This window comes from Rattus norvegicus, chromosome 10 (assembly GCF_021556685.1).
Source record: "Rattus norvegicus strain SHRSP/BbbUtx chromosome 10, alternate assembly SHRSP_T2T, whole genome shotgun sequence".
Taxonomy (NCBI): domain Eukaryota; kingdom Metazoa; phylum Chordata; class Mammalia; order Rodentia; family Muridae; genus Rattus; species Rattus norvegicus.
In genome coordinates this window covers 10646479-10668877 of record NC_141543.1, presented here as the reverse complement: position 1 = coordinate 10668877, position 22399 = coordinate 10646479, and the positions used below count along the sequence as shown (strand labels likewise).

At 50.0% G+C, this 22399-nt stretch overlaps 1 protein-coding gene across 4 annotated transcripts in view; it reads right to left on the bottom strand.

Annotated features, from left to right (window-relative positions):
- Positions 1-350: 350 nt before the first annotated feature.
- The window catches only part of Litaf (lipopolysaccharide-induced TNF factor), a 36666-nt gene continuing 14617 nt past the window's right edge, over positions 351-22399 (bottom strand). For 2 of the 4 annotated variants that reach the window (XM_087574207.1, XM_087574205.1), the window contains exons 2-4: positions 10095-10319; positions 5964-6120; positions 562-2166 (exon numbers count right to left, since the gene is read on the bottom strand). In XM_087574207.1, coding sequence (XP_087430333.1) covers positions 2058-2166; positions 5964-6120; positions 10095-10314 — 486 coding nt within the window. In that variant the 5' untranslated portion in view covers positions 10315-10319 and the 3' untranslated portion in view covers positions 562-2057. Of the gene's footprint in view, positions 2167-5963; positions 6121-10094; positions 10320-18065; positions 18193-22399 lie in introns of those variants that run through there. The other 2 variants (XM_087574208.1, NM_001105735.3) reach the window with 2 other exon arrangements.

The window sequence follows — 22399 nt, the reverse complement described above, 5'->3', positions numbered from 1 at the left end:
GACACAGGGCCTTTGTTTAGAAGACTCTGCATGTGTAATGAATACCAGCTTGAGATCAGTTACACATCACAATGACAGCCAAACTTCTAACTGCACGGCCTTGAACTTGACCAAATAAAAGAGAAACTGAGCGGTTGAGACCCCACGAGCAGCAATTTCAGAAATAAGGGTTTCAGTGCAATATAAACCACAACTAAATGATTCAGTTCCCCCACACCTAGCTGTCACCACAGGTAGGAGGAAGGGGTGGCAGCCACGCTTTGGGCTTGGCACCCCCTCTCCTAGCATCTCATAGCCACCCCAGGCCGATGAACAAGGAGGGTTTTGTTCGGAGAGTGAATGGGGACAGCTTTCTTCTTGGCGTTTTATTAAAACTTGAAAGCCGTGGCTTGCTGCCATCAGTGACAGCCATGGGCTCCGACTGCCAAACCTTCGAATGCAACTCGTTAGCAACGGTCATCTTGCTGTGGCTGAAGCCTGAGGTGGGTCAGGAAAGACTTCCTAGTGGAACAGAGCAGCCCAAGATTCTTTGGGCAACTCCTGGAAACACAACACAAGGCCTTTCTTCCTAACAGGTGAACTGAATTGTTCACTGAGTGATCAAAGATTTTATTTGTTTAAAAGCAGATATCATCAAAGTCATGTATGGTACCCATAATTCACTGCAAAAATGATGTCTAGTACTTCTGGATCGTTGTATGAAGATACATAGGCTGTATCTTAACCAATATGCAGACTTCTGTTCCAGGTCAGGTTGACTTCATACACTGTTACTTGCAGCAGATCCTACATGGGTTTAGGAGGGAGCCAGGACCTCCTGAAAGGCTGGCCAGACTGTGTCAGTGTTACACAGGACAGAGTGGTGACCCTAGAAAGAGCCCTGAACTTATCTTTGTCGTTGACATCCTTCTACCTTGTCTGTTGATGTTGGAGACCATGATGACCGTACCACAGAAGCTCATCTCTAAAACATGAAATCATGCTTCAGGGGGTTCCAGCAGCCAATCTCTCGGCATTGAAGCATGGGCTCGTGCAGGGGCCCCCTGACTCCCCCAAAGGGGCCCCATGGAAACAAGGTTTTCAAAACCACACCAAACCTACATAGGCAGTCGATGAAATTACCCGTTTGTTTTTCTGTTAAGGAAAAATGAGAGAAAAAGCCCAGCAGGTGCAGAGGCAAATGTCTGGGCCCTGGGTATTTGAGAGGAGAAGATGGAGGATCTCCTCGGAGCTCAAGGCTGGCCACGAGCTAGACTGTATGTGGAAAACTAAAACCAAACCAACTAAAAACATACCAGCAAACGGAGAATGAAGGGTGTATCGTGATCACAAAAATTATTCTAGAAATGTCTCCCTGCCAAGTAACTTCCATGTGTTTAAGAACAAAAGGAAGTCACAGAAACTGTGTGAGGAAGGAGTCCCTTCACAGGACAGGGGCTGAGACAAGGTGGGCTGGGAGCCTTTCATTTAGTACTTGTGACCTTCTCTGTATGAGTCTGGTGGGTGTCGGCAGCCCTTCTGTGCACCGGGGGAGGGGTGTGTGTGGAGAGGAACAACTCTATGGAATTAAAGTGATTCTGAGTGCTGGAGAAGTCTGCAATTACAGAACCGCAAAGTCTTTAAGGCAAGGTCTCTGTCATTAGGGCTGGGAGAGATGGTACAGATCAAGCCAAACAGTGAAAAATAAGGCAAACTGTAGCTTCGGGTTTTGAGCCTGGCACCAGGAAGGCCTCTTCTTGAGGAAGAGGGGGCAGGCAGTGGCAAATCAGCAGACGAGATGCAAATGGAGTAACAATCACAGTTAGTGGGGTAACGAGATCAGGCGGTAAACCCTTAAAGCAACACCCAAGGTCCACGTCTTTGCATGTGCAGGGCACAACTCCAGCAGCAGTTTCTGGGTTTGGGGGTTTGTTACTTTTCCGACTTTCCCCACCCCCTAAAAGACACGAAGACGAGCTCATGAAGAGATCAAGGAAGGGACGTCTTCTGGCTGCGCTGGGCAAGGGTTGGGTGACTTCCGGGAGCACTTGTCTACCTCCCCTGTGGCTGGCCGAGTCCTACAAACGTTTGTAGGTGCCCAGGAGCGCTTTGCAGTTGGGGCAGTAATGGTCCACATCCTGCAGGGCGTCCACGCAAAACGGAATGAAGCAGCAGCCAGCGACGCATCTGGGAGGAGAAACACAAGGAACACGTCACCAGCTGCAGAAGGAGGCTGGTGCAGCCAAGAGCACGGGTTTGTGCACTTGCACTGGAAACCCCTGAAGGGCCTTTGATGGGCTGGGGGTGGAGCTGAAGACCATCTGGAAGAACATGTCCCTGCACGCACAAAACTTTCCAGATGTGCAAGCCAGCACTCAGAAGACACAGGCAGGAGAATCAGAAATTCAAGGTCATTTTTGACCACCAGGGTAGTTGGAGGCCAGCCTTGGATACAGGAGACTCTGATTCAAAAAGGAAAGGGGAGGGTCTTTGCAAAAATAATTCTCTTAATACAGGACCACCCTGGAAACTCTAGATGGGCCCCCAAACCCAAAACCAGTATCCAGAGTATGGAAACGAGGCATAGCCAGGCATGGTGGTACACACCTGAGATCCTGTCACTAGAAAGACAGAGGGAGGAGAATTTTGATTTAAAGCCAGCCTGGGCTACTCAGTTAAGACTGGAAAAGCAACAAAACACCAGCACTCAGGATGCAGCTCAGTGGGAAAGTGCTTGCCCAGCATGTGGGGGAGTTGAACTGTATCTCCGGCATGGAAAAAAGGCAAAGTAAACTCAAAAGGTAGAAGGGACATTCTGGACTGCCCCACAAAGCTGTGGGTCCACCCCCAGCACCACATAAACTGGACGTGGGTGGGCTGTAATCCCACCACTAGAAAGGTAGAGGCAGGGGGAGCAGTTCAAGGACACCCTTGGCTACCCTGTGACTTCAAGATGAGTCTGAAGGAGGAGAAGGATGAAGGGGAAGAGGAGGGGAGGAAGAGGAAGCAGCAGCCACCATCATCTTAAATAAGGACTGGCAAACTGGTTTGTAAAGAAGTCACACAGGCCTCCCTGGTCAACAGAGAGAGTTCCAGGACAGCCAGGGCTGGAACCTTGTCTTGAGGGAAAAGAGGGCATGGGGGGTGGGCAGAGTTCACATGTCAGATGGCCCCATGGCCTGTGTTTTACCTGCTCAGCCCACCTAGCTACATGACTGTGAAAATTCCAACGGCAGCATCCAGTCCAACTTCAACAGGAGGGACTGGGGTTAGCTTGGGGGACAGAGCTGTCTTCAGAGTTCTACTGACCAGGAAATTGGCTTCCCCAGATGACCCCTCTTAACAGTCTTCTACACACGAGTGGGGCTTCCTACAAATGTCATAAAACCCAAACACTGCTGGCTGCTGGCTGCAACCCCAAACACTCAGAGCTCATTCTCAGCACACTCCCCAAGACAGGTGGGAGCTCACACATAGAGAAGGGAAGCCATCTGCCTGCGAGGGTATCTGATTAGTGAGACCCACATCTCATTAAGACTAGGGTGACAGATGTGCACCATCAGGTCCAGCAGCACTTTGTGGTACGGGGATGGAAACTAGGCCTCACACATGCTAGGCAAGCCTCCCACCACTCTGTACTCTGCCATACCCCCAGTTATCATTTTACTTTTGTTTTTGGAAATACCATCTCAGGTAGCCTAAACCCACTATGTGGCAGAGGCTAGCCTTAGTTCTAGGCAGTGCAGGTGTGTACCACGCGCACAGCTTTCCTTCACTGTGGACACTGTCTCACTCAGTTGTTCAAGCAGGCCGAGCTTGTGATCCTACCTCACCCCTAAGTGCTGGGATGGCAGACCTAGTTAGCAGTGAACTTTTATTTAAGTCTTTTCTGCCCAAAGAATGGATACAAGAGTCCACATAGGCAAGACAGAGAAGGGCAGACCCAGAGGCCCATTTCTACTTCTTCCCTAGAGAACAGACTCTCTAAGGCTCTACATCTTTGAAATAAGGAAGAATATTTTTCCTTGTCCACCTTAAGTCACAAGCAGACTGTGAAGAGATATGAGTTGGTTGCCCAAAAGTGGATGTCTCTGCTCGTCCAGAAAAAAGCACACAGCTGTAGCCAACTGGCTCACAAGGAGCTCACAGGTGCGGGGACTTATAGGTGCAAGGGCTCACAGGTGTAGGGGCTCAACAGGTGCAGGGGCTCACAGGTGAGGAGAATCACAGGTGAGGGGGCTCACAGGTGCAGGAGCTCATAGGTGCAGTGGCTCATAGGTGAGGGGGCTCACAGGTGCAGGGGGCTCACAAGTGCAGGGGCTCACAGGGTGAGGCTCCCACTATTACCTGCTTTAGGAAAAACTGCAATTGCATTTGCTCAGATTTCTCTCCAAGAACAGAGACTAGCATCTCTTTTTTTTTTTTTTTTTCAGAGCTGGGGACCGAACCCAGGGCCTTGCGCTTGCTAGGCAAGCGCTCTACCACTGAGCTAAATCCCCAATCCCGAGACTAGCATCTCTTTTAGTGCAGACATAAATATTTATGTAATCCCCCTGCACTAGCAATGGGAAAATACCAGAGGCTGTAAGGAGAAGCACACCTTGGGGGAGGCATTTATGTGTGTTAAGGTATGAACTATTTGAAGCTTCTCTCAGAGACAAAGCAAAAATTATTACTTAGGTCATGAAATTCTAGGACAAAAAGGTCCCACCCTCTACAGATGTGAACAGCTGCGGGTCCCTACATGAACACAGCCCAGTGATTTCCATGTCTGTTAAGAACACAGTTTCCACTTAGGGGGACTCTGCAGCTGCAAGGGAAATTTTTGGTGGTTGCCCTGTGGGGAGGGGGTGCTATACACACCTAGAAAGCAGAGACCAGGCGTACTGCTCCAGATACTCCATCTATAATTCTACGTTCACTCCCTCACTCATTCACTCTGTATGTGTGAATACCTATGTGTCATGGCACACATGTGGATGTCGGAGGACAACTTTTGGGAGTTTAGTGTTTGCTTCCACTATGTGGGTTCTGGGGGTCAAACTCAGCTTGTGAGGCTTGGTGGCAAGCACATGTACCTGCTGAGCCATCTTGCTGGCCCTGCTTTGTGTTTTACTGAGACAAGGTCTCACTCTCTTTTCATTCCTCCCACCTTCGCCTCCTCCTGCTGGTGCTGGGATTACAGGACACAACCACCCTGCTCAGCCTTCAACATCTTCAACCAGGCTGAGTACACAGATGGTGCTAGCCTAGCATGCAGAGATCCTGAGTTCTGACCTCAGCACCATAAAAACAGGAGGAGAAGGGGGGTGAGGGGGGAAGAGGGGAAGGGGGAGGAAGGGAAGGAGGAGGGAGATGGGGGGAGGAAGAGAAGGAGGAGGAGAAGGAAGAGAGGGAAGAAGAGGAGGAAGAGGAGGAGGAAGGGGGGGAGGAGGGGGAGGAGAAGGAGAATCCTCTAGGTATCTGGAGGTAACTCAGACAAGAATCTGTCTTGCAAGCATGAGGACCTAAGTGCAATTCCCTGAACCACATGGCAGAAAGAACTGTTCACTGAAAGTTGTCCTCTAATCTTGACATGTGTACCACAGCATATGTCCATGTTCACACACACGCACACACGCACTCACGCCCAATAGAGGAAGGGAGAGAGGGAGGAGAAAAGGAAAGGGAAGTAATTTCTTGAATTATCTTGAAGGTATCGGGAAAAAGCCTGACGGCATCAGCTTATAATCCTGAGGTGGGGAGTTAGTCAGGGTCTTTGGGGCTTACTATTCAGCCACTTCAATCTCTTCAACAGATCTAAGAGCAGTGAGAGACCTTGTCTTAGTAGACAAGGCAAACAAGAGGCTAACCTTGACCTCTATAGCCATGCATACACATTCCCACACTCAGACATCCCTACAACACACGGGACAGCCCCTGTCACAGTTAGGTTCCCAGTCACCCAGAGTGGGCACCTCCAGAGGCCAAGGCAGTACACTCACCCCAGCAGACACAGACTGCCACAGGAGAGCCAGGTGAGGGCTCCTGCATTGTAGGACAACTGGGTCACGATCATCTTGTTGCAGGAAGGACAGCACATCTGGATGGGGCGGTCGTAGAAGGAGATGGGCTGCTGCACATAAACCGTCTGCACTGCAACTAAAAGCAGAGGGTTGCAGGTTACAGGTTCTGCAGTGAGCAAGAAAGCGTGCTTGCTGATGTCAACACAGGAGGGCTGGTGCTACGGCGGTGACCCTGGAGCCCAAGCTCATTGTGGCATCATTCTTACTGCCCAAAAGCATAGATCGCCCAGTGGCTTCCAAGGATGAAATAAGATGCAGTTGTCTAGACAGTTATCTCAGCCTTCAAGGGATGGAGACTCTGACACAGCCAGTCACAAGGACGAGCACGGGGAGACTCCAGCGACGCCTACAGGAGCCCACGTCAGTCATGCCTGTGTGAAGATGCAGTTTAAAGGCCATCTTCACTCTGGGAAGATGAAGAGTTCAGAAACTAAACAGTGGAGGGGAACCTAACACCACCGAGCTGTACTTTAATGTGATTAAAGCATAGGAAAGAGTGGGAAGGAGGCAGACAGGGAGAGTGAGGGAGGGGGGAGGAGGATGATGTGGATCCAATCAAGAATACATGAACAGACAGACAGACAGACAAACACGAAATGTTCAAAGAATAAATCAAGTATTATTTTTAAGTGGAATAATTAAAGTGTTTTTTCCTTCATCTTTTTGTGATTATGAGAATCTTACCACATAGCCCATGCTGCCTTTAAATCCGTGGTCCTCCTGCCTCAGCAGCCTACAATAGTTGCTTCTATGTCAAGTGTATCTGTGTACACACAATGTTTAGAAAGGTGTGGGACGGAAGAGGGCCTGGCTAACCTGGAACTTACTACACAGATAATGCTGGCCTTGGATTTAAGGCAATTCTCCTCCTGTGCCCCCTGAGTATCATGAATGTTTTAAAACAGAAAAGAAAGAGAAAGAAAAATGACAGAGAGAGAAAATGGTGACAGGTTTTCAGAATTTTCTGAGGAATTTTCTAAAGTTTACAGAGGAGAGAGAAAGATTTTCCTGTCCCCCTGGCAGGACCTGGCTCTTCTAGACCAGCTGTCCTGGGGAGGCCCTTATTGAAGACATCAATGCCAAGACTCTGGGCCTAGAGCTCGGACTCAATGGAGCAGCAGCAGCTGCGGCCCCAAGTCCCTTCCTTCTTTAGGTCCGCCATTGGCTCACTGAGGTGGTTTGCAGACGGGATTAGAGATGCAGGGACATGATGGGTTTTAAGCCTGATTTTCCATAGCCAGGAGGGGCTGCCGGAAGTTAAGTGGAGAGGTGAGCTGGGAATTCTGGAAGTGGTGGCTGACAACTGTGCCATGAGCTAAAGTGGTGTGGAGTGAATTTGTAGGCTCAAGAATTCCTTCTCTGCATGGCTGTTACTGAAGTCAAAGGGACAAGTGCTACTAGGATCCTGCAAGGCAAATATTGCCTAATCTCTAAGGACATCAAATGTACATTTGCCACCAAGACCCACCTCCAACACACACACACACACACAAATATATACATACCCACAAACGCATGCAAACATTCACATATGCCTGCATGCAGGCACACACATGCACACACACACACAAACACACACACACAAACACACACAAATATATACATACCCACAAACGCATTCACACATTCACACATTCACATATGCCTGCATGCAGGCACACACGTGCACACACACACACACACACACACACAAATATATACATACCCACAAACGCATGCACACATTCACATACACTTGCATGTAGGCATGCACAGACAGACAGACGCACACACACACACAGACACACATGCAAACATATACATACCCACAAATGCATGCACACATTCACATACGCCTGCATGCAGGCATACATGTGCACAAACACGCGCGCACACACACACAAACACAGAAGCATACACATACCCACAAACATATGCACACATTCACATACACCTGCATGCAGGCACACATGTCCACACACACACACACGCACGCGCGTGCGCGCACACACACACACACACACACACACACACACACACACGACAGGTGCACTCTGACACTTGATGATAATGCTATACCAACTGGAACCAACTGGAAAACACAAGCCCACGGCCAGGAAACCGAGTTAATCCACAGATTAAATCCATAAAACACTGCTTAGAAGAAAGCCACAAGCCGAGCTGCAAGACATCTATGAAAGCCAGGAGGTGATTCCAGTGACAGAGGCTCTGGAGGGTCTCTGTCAAAGCCACACTCCTCCACTTCTAGGTCCTTAGAATGCCATTTACATGGCCTGGGGTCAGGGGACTGGGGCCACCCAGCATTAACTCATAACACTGAGACTCTGATTCCAAAAGGCAAGAAGAAGCACCCTTTGGCTATTCGCAAACTTGCATTAAGTAATTTTTGTTTTGCTTTGGTTCAGGGACAAGTTATTCCTTGGCCACAGGATGGTCTAATAGACGCGGGGCTGCTGTGGTGGTTCAGTTGGCTGCGTGGTCGCCTAGTCCGTGGCAGCCCTCAGGACCTCATACATTGGGCACAGTGAGGCACAGCTGCAGTCTGTGCATTTGGGAATTAGAGGTAGGAAAATCAGGAGCCCAGAACTAGCCTGGTCCACAACCAACTACAGCTACGTACAATATCCTGTCTCGGAAAAGCTGCTGGCTCACTCTCTACCCGAACACCATAACCACACTTGTTTCTTCTTAGCCGAGGATGGCTCTGTGCTCCACACAGGGAAGTTAATTTTAACAGAATGACCCCTGACTCAGAGGGAATGACCCCTGACTCAGAGGGCTGCTTCCAGACATCACAGATGAGGGAAGTGAGACATAAGAAAGGTGAGAGGGGGCTGGAGAGATGGCTCAGCGATTAAGAGCACTGGGCGCTCTTCCCAGCACCCACATAGTAGCTCACAACCCCTGCAAATCCAAAGGCAAATTCTGTATCAGGTATGCAACATGGTACACATATGTACATACATACATACATACATACATACATACATACTTGCTAGCACCTACACAACACACATGTGCTAATGCATTTCATAAAAATATATTTATATAAATATATAGCGCATGTGTACACACACACACAAGCATGCGTGCACACTGACATAAGCCTGCATACAGGCACATCATACACACATACACACATACACATATGCACACATGCATACAGACACACACACACACACACACACACACACACACACACACACACCACACATTTTTAAACTAAACAGAACTTGGTGGATAGCTCCTGTGGTTGACCTCTGGCCCCCACGGGTACACACACAAACAGAAACAAAGATGAAGGGCAGGGTAGGCGAACTCAGATGGTTCTCATCAGCTCACAGAGCCAAGGAGTGCTCTCACACACCTGGCTACACAGGACCTCAAGGACAAGGACTCTGGAGAAGGCCCCATGGGTCTGGGCAAGACCCTGCACCAATAGACAGATGGCAGCTCTGCATCGTCTTCTTACTCAGTGTGGTTTGCTTCTTCCTCCTGTTCCCATGGCAGCTGGCCGCAGGACGGGATTTCTTTCTCCACCCTCGTCTCAGAACTCACAACCTCCCACTCCAAGTACTCTGGGGCGCGGGTGGCATCGAGGGCAGACAGCCCGGCAGGCATGGGAGGATCCTAAACATATTTTTCCTGGGGTTTTTGTTTGTTTATTTCGATCACATTTTTACTAACGTCTGTGCTTGTGTGTGTGCGCACACACACATACATGTATGTGGAGGTCAGAGGACAACTTTGGGGAGCCGGTTCTTTCCACCATTTTGAGTCCTGGGGAGCAAACTTGGGTAGTCAGGCTCAGCAGCAAGCACTTTTAGCCATTGCGCCATCTTGCTGGCCACTAAATATGTCGTATAATAGGGAACTTGCAGGCCTCAACAACGGGATGTCTGAAATGTCCTATGAGAAACTAGGGTGGGGTGGACATCACAGTGCCTGTCATTTGGCTTTACACTTGGGCCCCTCACTGCCACTCTTTCCCTCCTGGAGTCCACAGGCTGGGTGACTGAGGAGTGGCAAGGACCTGGGGAACAGACATACTTGCGTTGGCGTTGGGGACAGGCACGGGCTGGGTGTAGTACGAAGGTGGATTCATGCCCTTCCCATCCGGGCCCGTAATGAGCCCTGTGGCTGGTCCCGGCTGAGGTGCTGGGGGCGTTGGGTAGTAACTGTTGACACCCACTGTTTCTTCATAGGTTGGGGGTGCAGTAGGCATTACAGAAGGGCCTGCAGCTGCTTGGTAAGGTCCTGGAGCCGACATTTTACCTAAAACAAAAGTAGAAGACACCCATAAGAAATTCTCTTGACCCAGAGAGTGGAGGGATGGCAGATGCCTGAGACAGAAGTACCGGGGAGGTGGAGGCAGACCGAGATCATCCTCAGCCATATAACAAGTGTCAGAGAGCAGCCCAGACTTCCCGAGACTGTCATAAACACCACCAAAGGGGGCGGGGAGAAAGACAGCATCCACATTCCCTGCGCCCACCCACCATGGCCCAAGTCTTCAGCCTCCAATCTGGCAAAATGAACGACCAAGGAAATTATCACCTTCAAAAGGGACTTTCAAGTGCAGATAAAAAGTAAGCTATTGTGCCCCAGACCGGAACCTAGAGATGGGGTGGGATGGGCTGGGGCGGGAGACGCTCGAGCTGCATCTGAGGAGCCTCCTCTTTAGCCCGCACACTCAGAGCTCAGTGTTCCTTGTTTAATCGATGTGGTTTTCACTAATCAGCGGAAATGACTGCAGCATTTACATGCCAACTACGGGCAGGGTGTGAGCAAAACCCGGTAGTACCGGGAGAGCGCTCTAGAGAGAACAGGAGAGGGTGTCTGGAGCGACTGGTCGTTTTCTTTCATCACACAGGGCTGGCTACATGGGCTCTTTTCCGTTTGTATTTGCAGATTGAATATAAAACTGAATACTAAAAATACAAAATTTCAGTTTGTACAACTGGTACTTGACCATCTGTGGTTTTGTTTTGTTTTGTTTTTACAAAGTAACTGTGTTCAGGGCACAGTGCCCCACACTGAAATCTCAGCCCTGGAGTGGAAAAGGCAAGTTCAAGGGCAGCCTGACCTACACAACAAGGTGCTCAATGAATCTGCCTCTTTATTTCCTCTTAAAATCCGTGTGTGTGTGTGTGTGTGTGTGTGTGTATGTATGAGAGAATGAAGTGCCAGAAGAGGTCATAGATGCCCTGGAGCTCTAGTGACAGTTTTGGGCCACTTGCCATGGATTCTGGGACCCAAACTCTGGTTCTCCCCTGGAGCCACGTGTATTCTTCTGACTGCAGAACCATCTGCCCGGCCCTAGGCTGCCCTCCTCGTGAAGCAGACCTGCTCTTCCTGAGGACCCAAACCACACGAGGCTCATAACTCGTAACTCCAGTTTCAGGGGACCCAAGTGGTTCTTTTGGCCTCTGCAGGTAGTGCACATTCGTGATGGACAGACATAATCGCAGGCTAAACTCACATAACAGACATAATGTTTTAATCTTAAAGAAAAGCATATTAGCTGGGGATGTGGTCGAGTACTTTTCTAGCGTGCACAAGGTCCGGGGTTTGATCCCAGCATTTCAAAAACTGGATCTGGTGCCAAATATTCTGTAATTGCTATACTTGAGAGGTAGAGAGAGGCAGGCAGGATGATCGTAAGTTTAAGGTCATTGTTGGCTACATAGCGATTAGGAGGCCAGTTTGGGATACACAGCAGGAGCCTGCTCTAAACGGTCCCAAAGTAAACCCCCATATCATTCATTTTCTCATCGCAGAGTGGAGTCCCAGGGCAGCGAGGGACACAGTGGCTTCCATGAGAGCAGAGCCTTTCTGTCCCTGGCAGAGCTGCTACCTGCCTGGAACTTATATTCTGAGATCCAGGCTGAGCCCCGGACGGTTGCTGCTCAGCGGTCATGGGGCACAGGGCTGTTTGTGTGCTGTTTCCCAGCCAGGCAGGGCAGGCTCTGTGGCTTCAGAGAGCTATTCAAGCCTGTCTCAGGACATGGGCAGCCAGGACTGAGGGCAGTGTGCCATGGTACCGGCCTGGGCAGTCCTGGCGCCTCCATCCACAGACATCAGTGCTGTACTAGAATGTGTGGGAAGTACCATGCAGAGGTAGGGGGAGAAGGCACACCAAGTTCTCCAGAGGTCAGAAAGGGGATTTCAGAAGATCGCACGAGCTTGTTGTGAAAACCACTTCAGAGCTAGAAACACACACACACACACACACACACACACACACACACACACACACACACATACACACACACAAGAATGAGACAGGACCAAGACAGTTTGAGGTGTACCGTGGGTCTCTTCTGACAGGAAAGGAAGAAACGCAGAGAGACGAGGCTCCAAAAATCATCTGATGTCTCTGGGAGGTAGCCTACACCATCCCTTTAGCACCGACCCAGCCTGCAGAAAGTCCTGACAAGAGGAATAAGGCTGCTGGCAGTGACTGAAATTATCCTGCTATGAGAGGGACAGCTGTGAAGAACGCACTGTCCTTTCCTGTCCCATGAACAGACAGCCACGCTTCCTAGATTTACTATGAAAACTGAGGTCCCACATAAAAAAAATTACAAGATCAGAAATCTTCTGGTGTGTCCAGAAATGCTAAAATTACCCCCAGCAGGGGAGAAGCAAGAAAAGGGTGTTGTGAAAATGGCCCGGGGTCACCAGCTGAGGGGCTTCACACAGCAGTCACCTCAGCACCTGCATTTTGGGTTTGGAGAGCTGGAACACCTGTCCCACCACCACTCAGCTCCCCAGTGTTGGAATTACAGCCTCCATACCTGGCCTTGGCACTACATTTCACAAGAACTGACCTACAGGCTTGACCTTCAAACCTTCCTGGTTTGGAGAGTAAGGCCCTGCCTCGTGTCCCAACACATGCCCTCATTAACTGAGTATCATCCTCACGTGCTCGGACAGAATCTTCTGGAGCAGGCAGATGAACAGTCTCTTCTACACTGTGGGGTCCAGCAAACATATAAACATTTATAATTCGAGAGAGAGAGAGAGAGAGAGACAGAGAGAGAGAGACAGAGACAGACACAGAGAGAGACAGAGACAGAGAGAGACAGAGAGACACACAGAGAGAAACAGAAAGACAGAGACAGAAACAAGACAGAGACACACACATGCACAGAGAGAGAGACAGAGACAGAGACACAGAGAGAGACAGAGACAGAGATGAGACAGAGACACACACACAGAGAGAGACGAAGACAGACACAGAGAGAGAGAGAGAGAGACAGAGAAAGAGACAAGACAGACACACACAAAGAGAGAGAGAGACAAAGACAGACACAGAGAGAGAGAGAGACAGACAGAGACGAGACAGACACACATACACAGAGAGAGAGAGAGAGGGAGAGAGAGAGAAACAGAGAGACAGACAGACACACACACACACACACAGAGAGACAGAGACGAGACAGATACACAGAGATAGAGAAAGGAAGGGCCAGCAATAAGGCTCACAGAGCTTCCACCCACATGGTAGGGAAGAGAACTGACTCATGCAAGCTGTCCTTTGACCTCCGTGCCATGATGTAAGCCATGCTATAAGCCGTGATGTAAGCCGTGATGCGAGCGGGCCCTGTCCCTCGTGTAACATCTATTTGTTGGTCCTGGGCAGCTGAGTGGCCTCACTAGTCAAGTCAGGTGATCCTGACAGAATCCAGTTGCCATAGTAACTGGGAGATTTGTGGAGGAAATAAAGGAGCATCAGGCTGTCCCTTTCCTTCCTCCCCACAGTTTAACTTTGTCATTAAGATCTTTCAACTGTTCATCCAGACCCACCTTACCCCAGCATTTCCCAAGGGCACACAAGGAGCTCGAGATGGCCGTCCCCACCATCCCAGAATGACGTCTCTAACCTTAGCTGTTCCAAACCTAGACCTCAGCATCCTCGCACAAACTGACAGGACCTGGCGATCCCAGATCTTTCGTTTGTTCATTGGATTGGTTGGTTGGCCTCACTATGTAGCGCTGGCCGGCCTGAAACACACATATCCCGGTCTCCTCCTGCCAAACACTGAGGATGTGTCACTATGCCTAACTCCAAGCCTATTTTTAAAGGTGGGACATGGAGCAGAGAGCCTTGGGGGACTGCAGGGCCAGCTGCCTAAACACTCCAGGTTTTTGCTGTTTTCAGGATGGCCCAGAGCAGTGGTTTTCAACCTGTGGGTCGTGACACTTTGGAGAGTCACCTAAGACCATCAGAAAACACAGGTATGTACATTATGATTCAAAACAACAGTAGAACTGTAATGACAAAGTAGTATGCTCGGGGGTCACCACGACGTGAAGTTGTACCATTAGGAAAGTCTACTGAGTCACGCTTGGCACGATGTCCCTGCTGTGGCTGGCCCTGTACAGCTTGCTGCAGAGGGGTCTGTGAGTTAGGGAAGCAACTCTCAGCTGCAGACAATGCAAGAACAGAACTAGAGTCCAGACCAGCTGGGAGAATACCCCTGCCCTGTACCAAGTCAGCACTCAGAATCCCCAGACTCCCTGGAGCGAGCAGAGCCTCGATGATCTGCCCTGGGGGAGATGGTATTCAGTGATACACAGGACAGGATGGGATACACAGTTGACAGCCTGCAGGACTGTGTCTAGGAGACAGGCTCCACCCATGCCTGCTACAGAGAAGGCTCTCTCGGGCTTGTTCATTACCACAGCTTCCTCCATCCCAAGCAGAACAATTAAATTATGTTTAACTCAATTAATTAATTTAAATTTAATTTCTGCCTAACAAGAGAAGCTATAATTAAGGAATGAGATTTTTTTGTGGGGAGAGGTGAGTTTGAGGGCCACACACCACTGCAATGGTTAAGACTTTGTTTTCACACGGCCACCGTTTGTCACTCCCCTAGGGCACTGGAGAAGGCCAGCATGTCCAGAGAGGCCAGAGAGGGTTCTTGCTGTCACAGATGAACCCTCCCAATACAAAGTTAACCATTCACTGAATCTGGCACTCCTTCTATCTGCCCAGCCAAGGCCAGACCCTCCCAGGACAGTTTACAGTCTGCCTGTGGCAACAGAAACTGCAGATCATTCCTCTCCACCGCTCTGAGGACAGGCACAACTGAGCTGGCTGGTGTCTATCTCCACCCTTTCACTGGGTCACTCTCAGTGTCACAGCCAAGTCCTCCAGACCCACGTCTTGGGCGTCCACCACTAAAAATACTGTGTACTCTGCCCAAGAAGGAAGAAGGAAATGCCAGATGGCACTGGACACTGCTGTTCATTGTGTGTGTGTGTGTGTGTGTGTGTGTGTGTGTGTGTTCACACCTGAACAAACGGACTCAGAGAGGTTAAGCTGCTTATCACAAGTCAAAGGTGAGAGAGAGGCTGGGCTTGAATCACATCCATGGCCTCCAGAGCTCTTTCCGGAAGCTCCTCCAGCCTGGAGGAGCAGCAGCAGCCTTACTCTGCACAGGTTGTTCCCAAGTCACACCCACAAGAAATACAGGCAACAGACCCGATTCTGACCGGCAGGGGACCTGCTCTCTCTAGCGCTCTAACACACAGGACTTACCTTTAGTAAAGACAGTTTTTTGTACGGTAAAATAAAACTTCCACATACCCATACACGATATAAAAATTCCTCGACAAGTATAGATTTCAACTATTTTATCACCAAGCGCTTTTGATCAAGATTATCTGCCTCTTCCAAAACACGGCTCCATATTGGCTGGGGTGCGGAGACGCAGCCTCACAGGGCTTGCACCTCCCCACCTGCTTCAGAGATGAAAAGATAAAGGGGCCCTCACGTCCTGAGGAGAGCACACAGGTAAGTAACACTGCCGGAGAGGAAACACCCCCAAATCCTGGGAAGAAGCCACAGTACCGGGCGCAGTGATCTTCGGTGTTCTGAATTAAGATCAGCGAATGTCAGGGTATAGAGACACTCCGCGTTCTGTCAGATTTGTTTCTAAGGAATTCCCTGAGAGTCCAGGAGAGTCCGTTATCCCCAGCCCTGCCCACAAACAGTAAGTCTTCTGGGCCTGTGCACTTAGCAGGCGTTTCCTTCCATGTTGATTAAAGCAGCCTGCTGTCCTCACAGAGTTCAGCCTGAGCCCCAATTTAAAGTGAAAGAGAAGGCTGCCAAAGGCCACCAGGCCACCAGGCCACCAGGCTCCCAGCCACGGCTTATAATGATCCTAAAAATCATTCCGATCTAAAGTCCAGCCGGCTTCCCTGCGGTCCCACTGATGCCAAATGCACGGGGCAGGAAAGTCTGCAGGTGTGGAAAGCAAACTGGCTGTGGCCAGGGACTGGGGGATGGCACAGCGGGGAGGTGAGGAGCTTTGGAGGCAATGAGACAGCTGCACGACGCCGTGAAGCTGTGAAGAGCCACTTGCCGTTGGCTTTAAATGGTTAACTCTGCCAGGCGTGCTAGCATGTGACATAACCTTGCACTCAGACAGTAGAGACAAGAGAATCAAAAAGGGAAAGCCAGATTGGGCTACGCAGTGAGTCTCGGCTGCGAACACACTAAGGAGCTGTGGGACAGATGACTGTCAGTCTGTAAGTTCCTTTCCACATAAGCATGAGGCCCTGAGTTCTAACCCCTGGCACCGACACATAAAAATGCAGCCACAGTGTGGACAACTGGAACCCTGGCACTGAACAGGTGGAGAGAGAGACAACCCCAGAGTGCCACAGTCAGCCATTCTAGTCAGCTGGCAGCTCCGAATTCTGGGAAAGACTCTGCCTCAGAAGATAAAATGGGGAGAGATAAAGGACACCAGCATCACCACATACACACAATGAGGTCTCGTCTTAGAAACTTAGTTATTTTTACATGACGTTCATGAGTCAGAGAAGCGTAGGGCGAGGCTCTCCTGAGGAGCAGCACCCAGTGTCTTCCTTGCTGTGACTTCTTAGAGAGGACTCACACCCTAACTTTTAGGGGTGTTTTACTTTCTTCTGAGAATGAAAATCCCCAACCGTGGTGGGAAGGGCATGAAGAAATTGCCAGAACTTTCCAAGCACAGTTTAATATTCAAGCTTGCATATTGGTTCTTAGCCCTTCCGAGGACCGAAGATCCAAAACCAACCAGTGACCACCCACCCGCACCACACCCTAACTAGGATGTCCTGGCTTTCAAAGACCACGAGGGTCCCTCCCTGACCCCGTGCTCTTGTCTCCTCTCTGTCACCACTGCAAAGGTCTGCAGCAGCAGTCTTACTTACATGTCCCCAAGCAGGCTGCCTCCATAGGTCTCCCTCTGATGGCTGGGCAAGCCCCTCCTCATTCCCTACATCCAAGCCTGTGCTGTGTGACTTTTCAGAGGCTCTGGCCTCGTCTGGCTCCTCCACAAAGCACAGTCAAAGGCACGGTTCATACCCAGGTGTCACGTGCCCTTATCATGTCGTCCTACCCATATGTGTGTGTGTGTGTGTGTGTGTGTGTGTGTGGTGTGTGTGTGTGGTGTGTGCGTGTGTATGGTGTGTTTGTGTGGTGTGTGTGTGTATGGTGTGTGTGTGTGGTGTGCGTCTGTATGGTGTGTGTGTGTATGGTGTTTGTGTGTGTATGGTGTGTTTGTGTGTGTGTATGGTGTGTTTGTGTGGTGTGTTTGTGTGGTGTGTGTGTGGTGTTTGTGTGGTGTGTGCGTGTGTGTGGTGTGTGTGTGTGTATGGTGTTTGTGTGGTGTGTTTGTGTGGTGTGTGTGTGTATGGTGTTTGTGTGGTGTGTTTGTGTGGTGTGTGTGTGTGGTGTTTGTGTGGTGTGTGCGTGTGTGTGGTGTGTTTGTGTGGTGTGTGCGTGTGTGTGTGTGTATGGTGTTTGTGTGGTGTGTGCGTGTGTGTTGTGTATGTGTGGTGTGTGTGTGTGTGTGTGTGTTTGTAGTGTGTAGCTGTCATGGTACCTTCCTCACCTCCATGTCTGTTCCCACAACCCAGTGTCCTGTGAAGGGACTTTAGTACACAGGTTTTCCCACCTATAAAAGAGGCAAACGGTAGGTAATTTCTCACACTCCTAGGAAAGTTAAAGGCGCCCACCTGAGGCAAGTCCACAGAGCACACAGGACAGGCAGGAGCCCCACCTCAGCTGCCAGCTTCTCAGCTAGCTCTTTGCTGTCCAGGGCACTTCCCCATTCCCTGTCTCCTGACTTCCTGTGGGTTCCGTAAGAGCAAGAACGGGAAATGTGTTAATAGCACCTGTGATGGTTTGCATATGCTTGGCCAGGGAGTGGCTCTATTAGAAGGTGTGGCCTTGTTGGAGGAAGTGTGTCACTGTGGGGGTGGGCTTGGAGACCCTCCTCCTAGCTGCCTGAGGATGCTGAGTCTGTTCCTGGCTCCCTTCGGGTGAAGATATAGAACTCAGCTCCTCCTGAGCCATTCCTGCCAGGATACTGCGATGCTGCCATGTTCCTGCCTTGATGATAATGGACTGAACCTCTGAACCTGTAAGCCAGCCCCAATTAAATCCTTTATAAAACTTACATTGGTCATGGTGTCTGTTCACAGCAATAAAACCCTAACTAAGATAGCACCTTAGTAGCTACAAGCACGGCCCAAAACATCATGGTGACTCACAGGTGAGCCACTACTCCACCCTACCTAGGACAGAAGGTTTCCCTGAATAAGGAAACACTTTGGATACAAAATCCAGGAAAGTCCCAACCAATGCAGAACAAGGTGGTCCCAGGGGTATTGAGAAAACACTTGTGGAGAACAGTATCTATGTTTAAATGCCACACGAGGCCCATCTTGAGATCTGGAAGCACAGTTATGTGTAGTTGACATAGGCCTGTAATTCCCAAGGAGGCTGGACAGGAAGGCCAAGGCCAGGCTGGGCTATACAGACCCTCTCAAAAAGGGGTGTGTGAGGGAGATAGGTCAGTTGGTTATATGCTTGTCTTGAAAGTACAAAGACGCGAGTCTGATCCCCAGATCCCATGTTTTTAAAAAAACAAAAACAAAAAAACACTAGGCTGTGATCAAACCGGGGGTAGAGACGGGCTACTAACTCTGGGGAGCTCACTGGACAGCCATCCTTGCTTACGATAACTCCTGAGGAACTACAGCCAAAGCTGACGTCTGGCCTCCGCACACAGTTGCAATGGGTCATCTGGGAACAAAAGCCCTGACTTGGAATCTAAGAAGAGAAGTCGCTGACGTAAAGACAAGCATTCACACAGGCACCTTCACACTTCCGTTCGGATATGAGGCTCTGGTGAGAGCTGGGCAGAGCAGCGGCCTTCCGAACTGAGTCTGCAGCCAGCCCTTTGCTACCTCCAGATTCCTGAGGGTGAAATATGGCTCAGCAGGGCGCCCTGGAATGTCCATGCAGGAGGTCAAGCAAGCCACGATGTGGGTGGACAGACATTGAACAGGGAAATGTGGAGGTGGTGGGGCATGTTGAAACCAGAGAGAGGAAAAGAAAATGCCAGTCGAGCAGGCATTTTGTAATCACTGGTGAGTGCTCCCAGTGGCACAAGTTCCCAGCTCCATGGAAGGGGCTTCTCCCAAGGTTTGGCATCCATCCATCCCTGGGTCTAGGGAAGGATAAGGTGGTGCGTTAGGGAGATGGGTGTAAGGACAAGGGTGTAGGAGAGGAGTGGAAAGACATGATCCTTCCTCTCTGTCATGAGGGACAAAGGGACAAGACAGGTTGAAAGGAATTAGAGGGAAGACATTGACTCCTGAGCCTCCGAATGTCCTGTAGGCTAAAGGATTTCAGCATATCCCTGTGTCACCAGTACAAACAGCCAGGTTCTGAGCCCCCTAGGGAGAGCCATTCAACAGCTGGACTCATGAGTGGGCTCCTCTTGGCACCACCCTGTGTGACTCAGAAAGACCTGTCATCTGAACCAACCCTGCCTTTTCCAGGGGCAGAAGTAAATTCTGCGACTTTAACTTGGTTTACCCCAAGATGCTACCCACACTCCAGCAACTCTTGAAGGCAGTGAACGGAGGGTTGCCTGTCATCAGAAGAGCCCTTCTCAAAAGAAGACAGGTCAGAGGCTACCCTAACCCCAGAAAATGTAGAGGAAGAAGCCACAGGTCAAGGTAGAGCTCCGCCCCCAGGCGCCAGGGAAGTCCAAAAGACTACCAGAACAAAGCCAAGATGGCACCTTAACCTCGGCCCTAAGGATGTGTCTCTTTCCCCGCCATCCCTTGTTACTGTATTGTTTTTAGACAGGGTCTCACGTATCCCAGGCTGGCTTCACATTCACTATAAAGCTGAGGACAGTCTTAGACTTCTGACCCTTCTTATTTTTCACCTCTCTAGTACTGGAATTTTAGGTCTCTGGTACCGTGGCTGGGTTACATTGGGCCGGGCACCGAATGGGTCTCTGTGTCTGCTAGGCAAGCACTCTACCAACTGAGCTATACTTTCAGCCCCTCTGACACCATTTTAAGCTGTGGGTTGGCTTCCCTCTGTGTAATTAAGGCCTGTAAGCTTCCAGAGGGTTCCTGGTACAACAGCCCCTGTCTTCTCAGCCAGCCCTCTGTCCAGGCCTCATAGGGGCCTCACCTCTTCTCTATCACAGTGAAGTCTACTCCTTGACCCTGCCACCTCTCTCACAGGTGCACCCTCTCTCACAGGTGCACCCTCTCTCACAGGTGCACCCTCCCTCACAGGTGCACCTTCTGCACTAGGCCTCTTCCTTCCCTGGCCACAGCCCCTGCTTAGTTTCTGTTTTCCTCAGGCTCTGAGCAGAGGCTTAGTGACCACATCTTCCTGGCAAGATAATGCTGCCCTGACTTGTATTTTTTTTTCCACAGTTGGTCGCTAACAACTCGGAGTTCTGTCCCTCCTGAACTCAAACCCTACAAACAGCACAGGCTTTCTCCTGGTCATGCCCTGTGCGTCTTCCCATTCTAGGCAGGTTTCACCCTCTCAAAACAGGGAGGGCTCCATGAACCTGCCACCACTATGGGAGAGAACACTACAGCTCTCCACACTCCCAGCAGCCAGCATATCTGTACCAGATGAAAACCTGTCACGTAGAACCCAACCAGTACACCTCGGAGTGGACCAGATCACGGCAAATGAGCCAGAGAAACCAATCTGCAACAGACAGCAGAGCGAGACAGGACAACTAACCACGATGTGGGACCCTGGACAGGACAGAAGAACTGGTAGCATCCATCCCAGGAGATGAGCAGTCTGGCTGAGGAGTGGCCATGCAGAGTCCTCAGTGGTAGGGAGGATTCACAGCAGGCAGCTCTGAGCACTGTTAGCCCCACCTGTCCTCAAACAGAACACGCTGAAAACCTGACTCCACGCTGAAAACCTGGGAAGTGAGGTCTGAAGAACAGATCAATGTATCTGGTGATAAGGGTCACTGGAAAAGGCAGGTTAGTGCCCCTCCTCCTCTGTCTCAGGCCTCTGCTACAGGACTTGGCATAAGTCCCTCCCTAATACCATTTGCTAATGGACTTCCAGCTCCTATAACTGTAAACTAATTAGTTTCTGTTGATTATAAGTTTACCCAGTTCCAGGAGGAGGATAGAGCTCAAAGGGTAGAGGTCTTGTTTAAGACCTACCTAGGGCCATGAAGCCCTAGGCGTGATCACCAGCACCTAAACAAGGGGAGAGGCAGGAGGATGGGAAGTTCAAGGTCATTGTTCTTCGCTATATAAGGAGCTCAAGGTCAACCAGAGATTCACAGTGAGATTGTTTCTATAAATAATAAATAAATAATATTTCTTAAAATTTTATTTTTGAAGCAGGGTTTCTTTTGTGTAGCCCTGGCTGTCCTAGAACTTGCCCTGTAGACCAGGCTGGTCTTGAACTTAGAGATCTGCCTGCCTCTGTGAGTGCTAGGATTAAAGATGTACCACCTGGGGTTGGGGATTTAGCTCAGTGGTAGCACTTGCCTAGCTAAGCCCAGGGTTCTGTCCTCAGCTTGGGGGGGGGGGGGAATGTACCACCACTGCCCGCTTCTAAAAGTATTTTTTTTTAAGTAGGATTAGAAAAAGTCAAGCGGGGGCTGGGGATTTAGCTCAGTGGTAGAGCGCTTACCTAGGAAGCGCAAGGCCCTGGGTTCGGTCCCCAGCTCCGAAAAACAGAACAAAAAAAAAAAAAAAAAAAAGAAAGAAAGAAAGAAAGAAAGAAAAAGTCAAGCGTAGTTGTACTTTAACAACCAGTTCTCAGAGGCAGAGGCTGGTGGATCTCTGCATTCGAGGCCAGCCCAGTCTACATAGTGTGTTCCAGGATAGCCACAGCCACATAACTGAGAAACCCTGTCTCGATAGCAATAAATAAAGCAGGACTAGAGCGGGATTCAGCTGGCATGCACAGCCCTGAGCTGGACTGTCTTACAGAAATGTCAGGTGTCCTCTCGCTGCAGCACACAAACCATGAGGACCCAGGACATAGG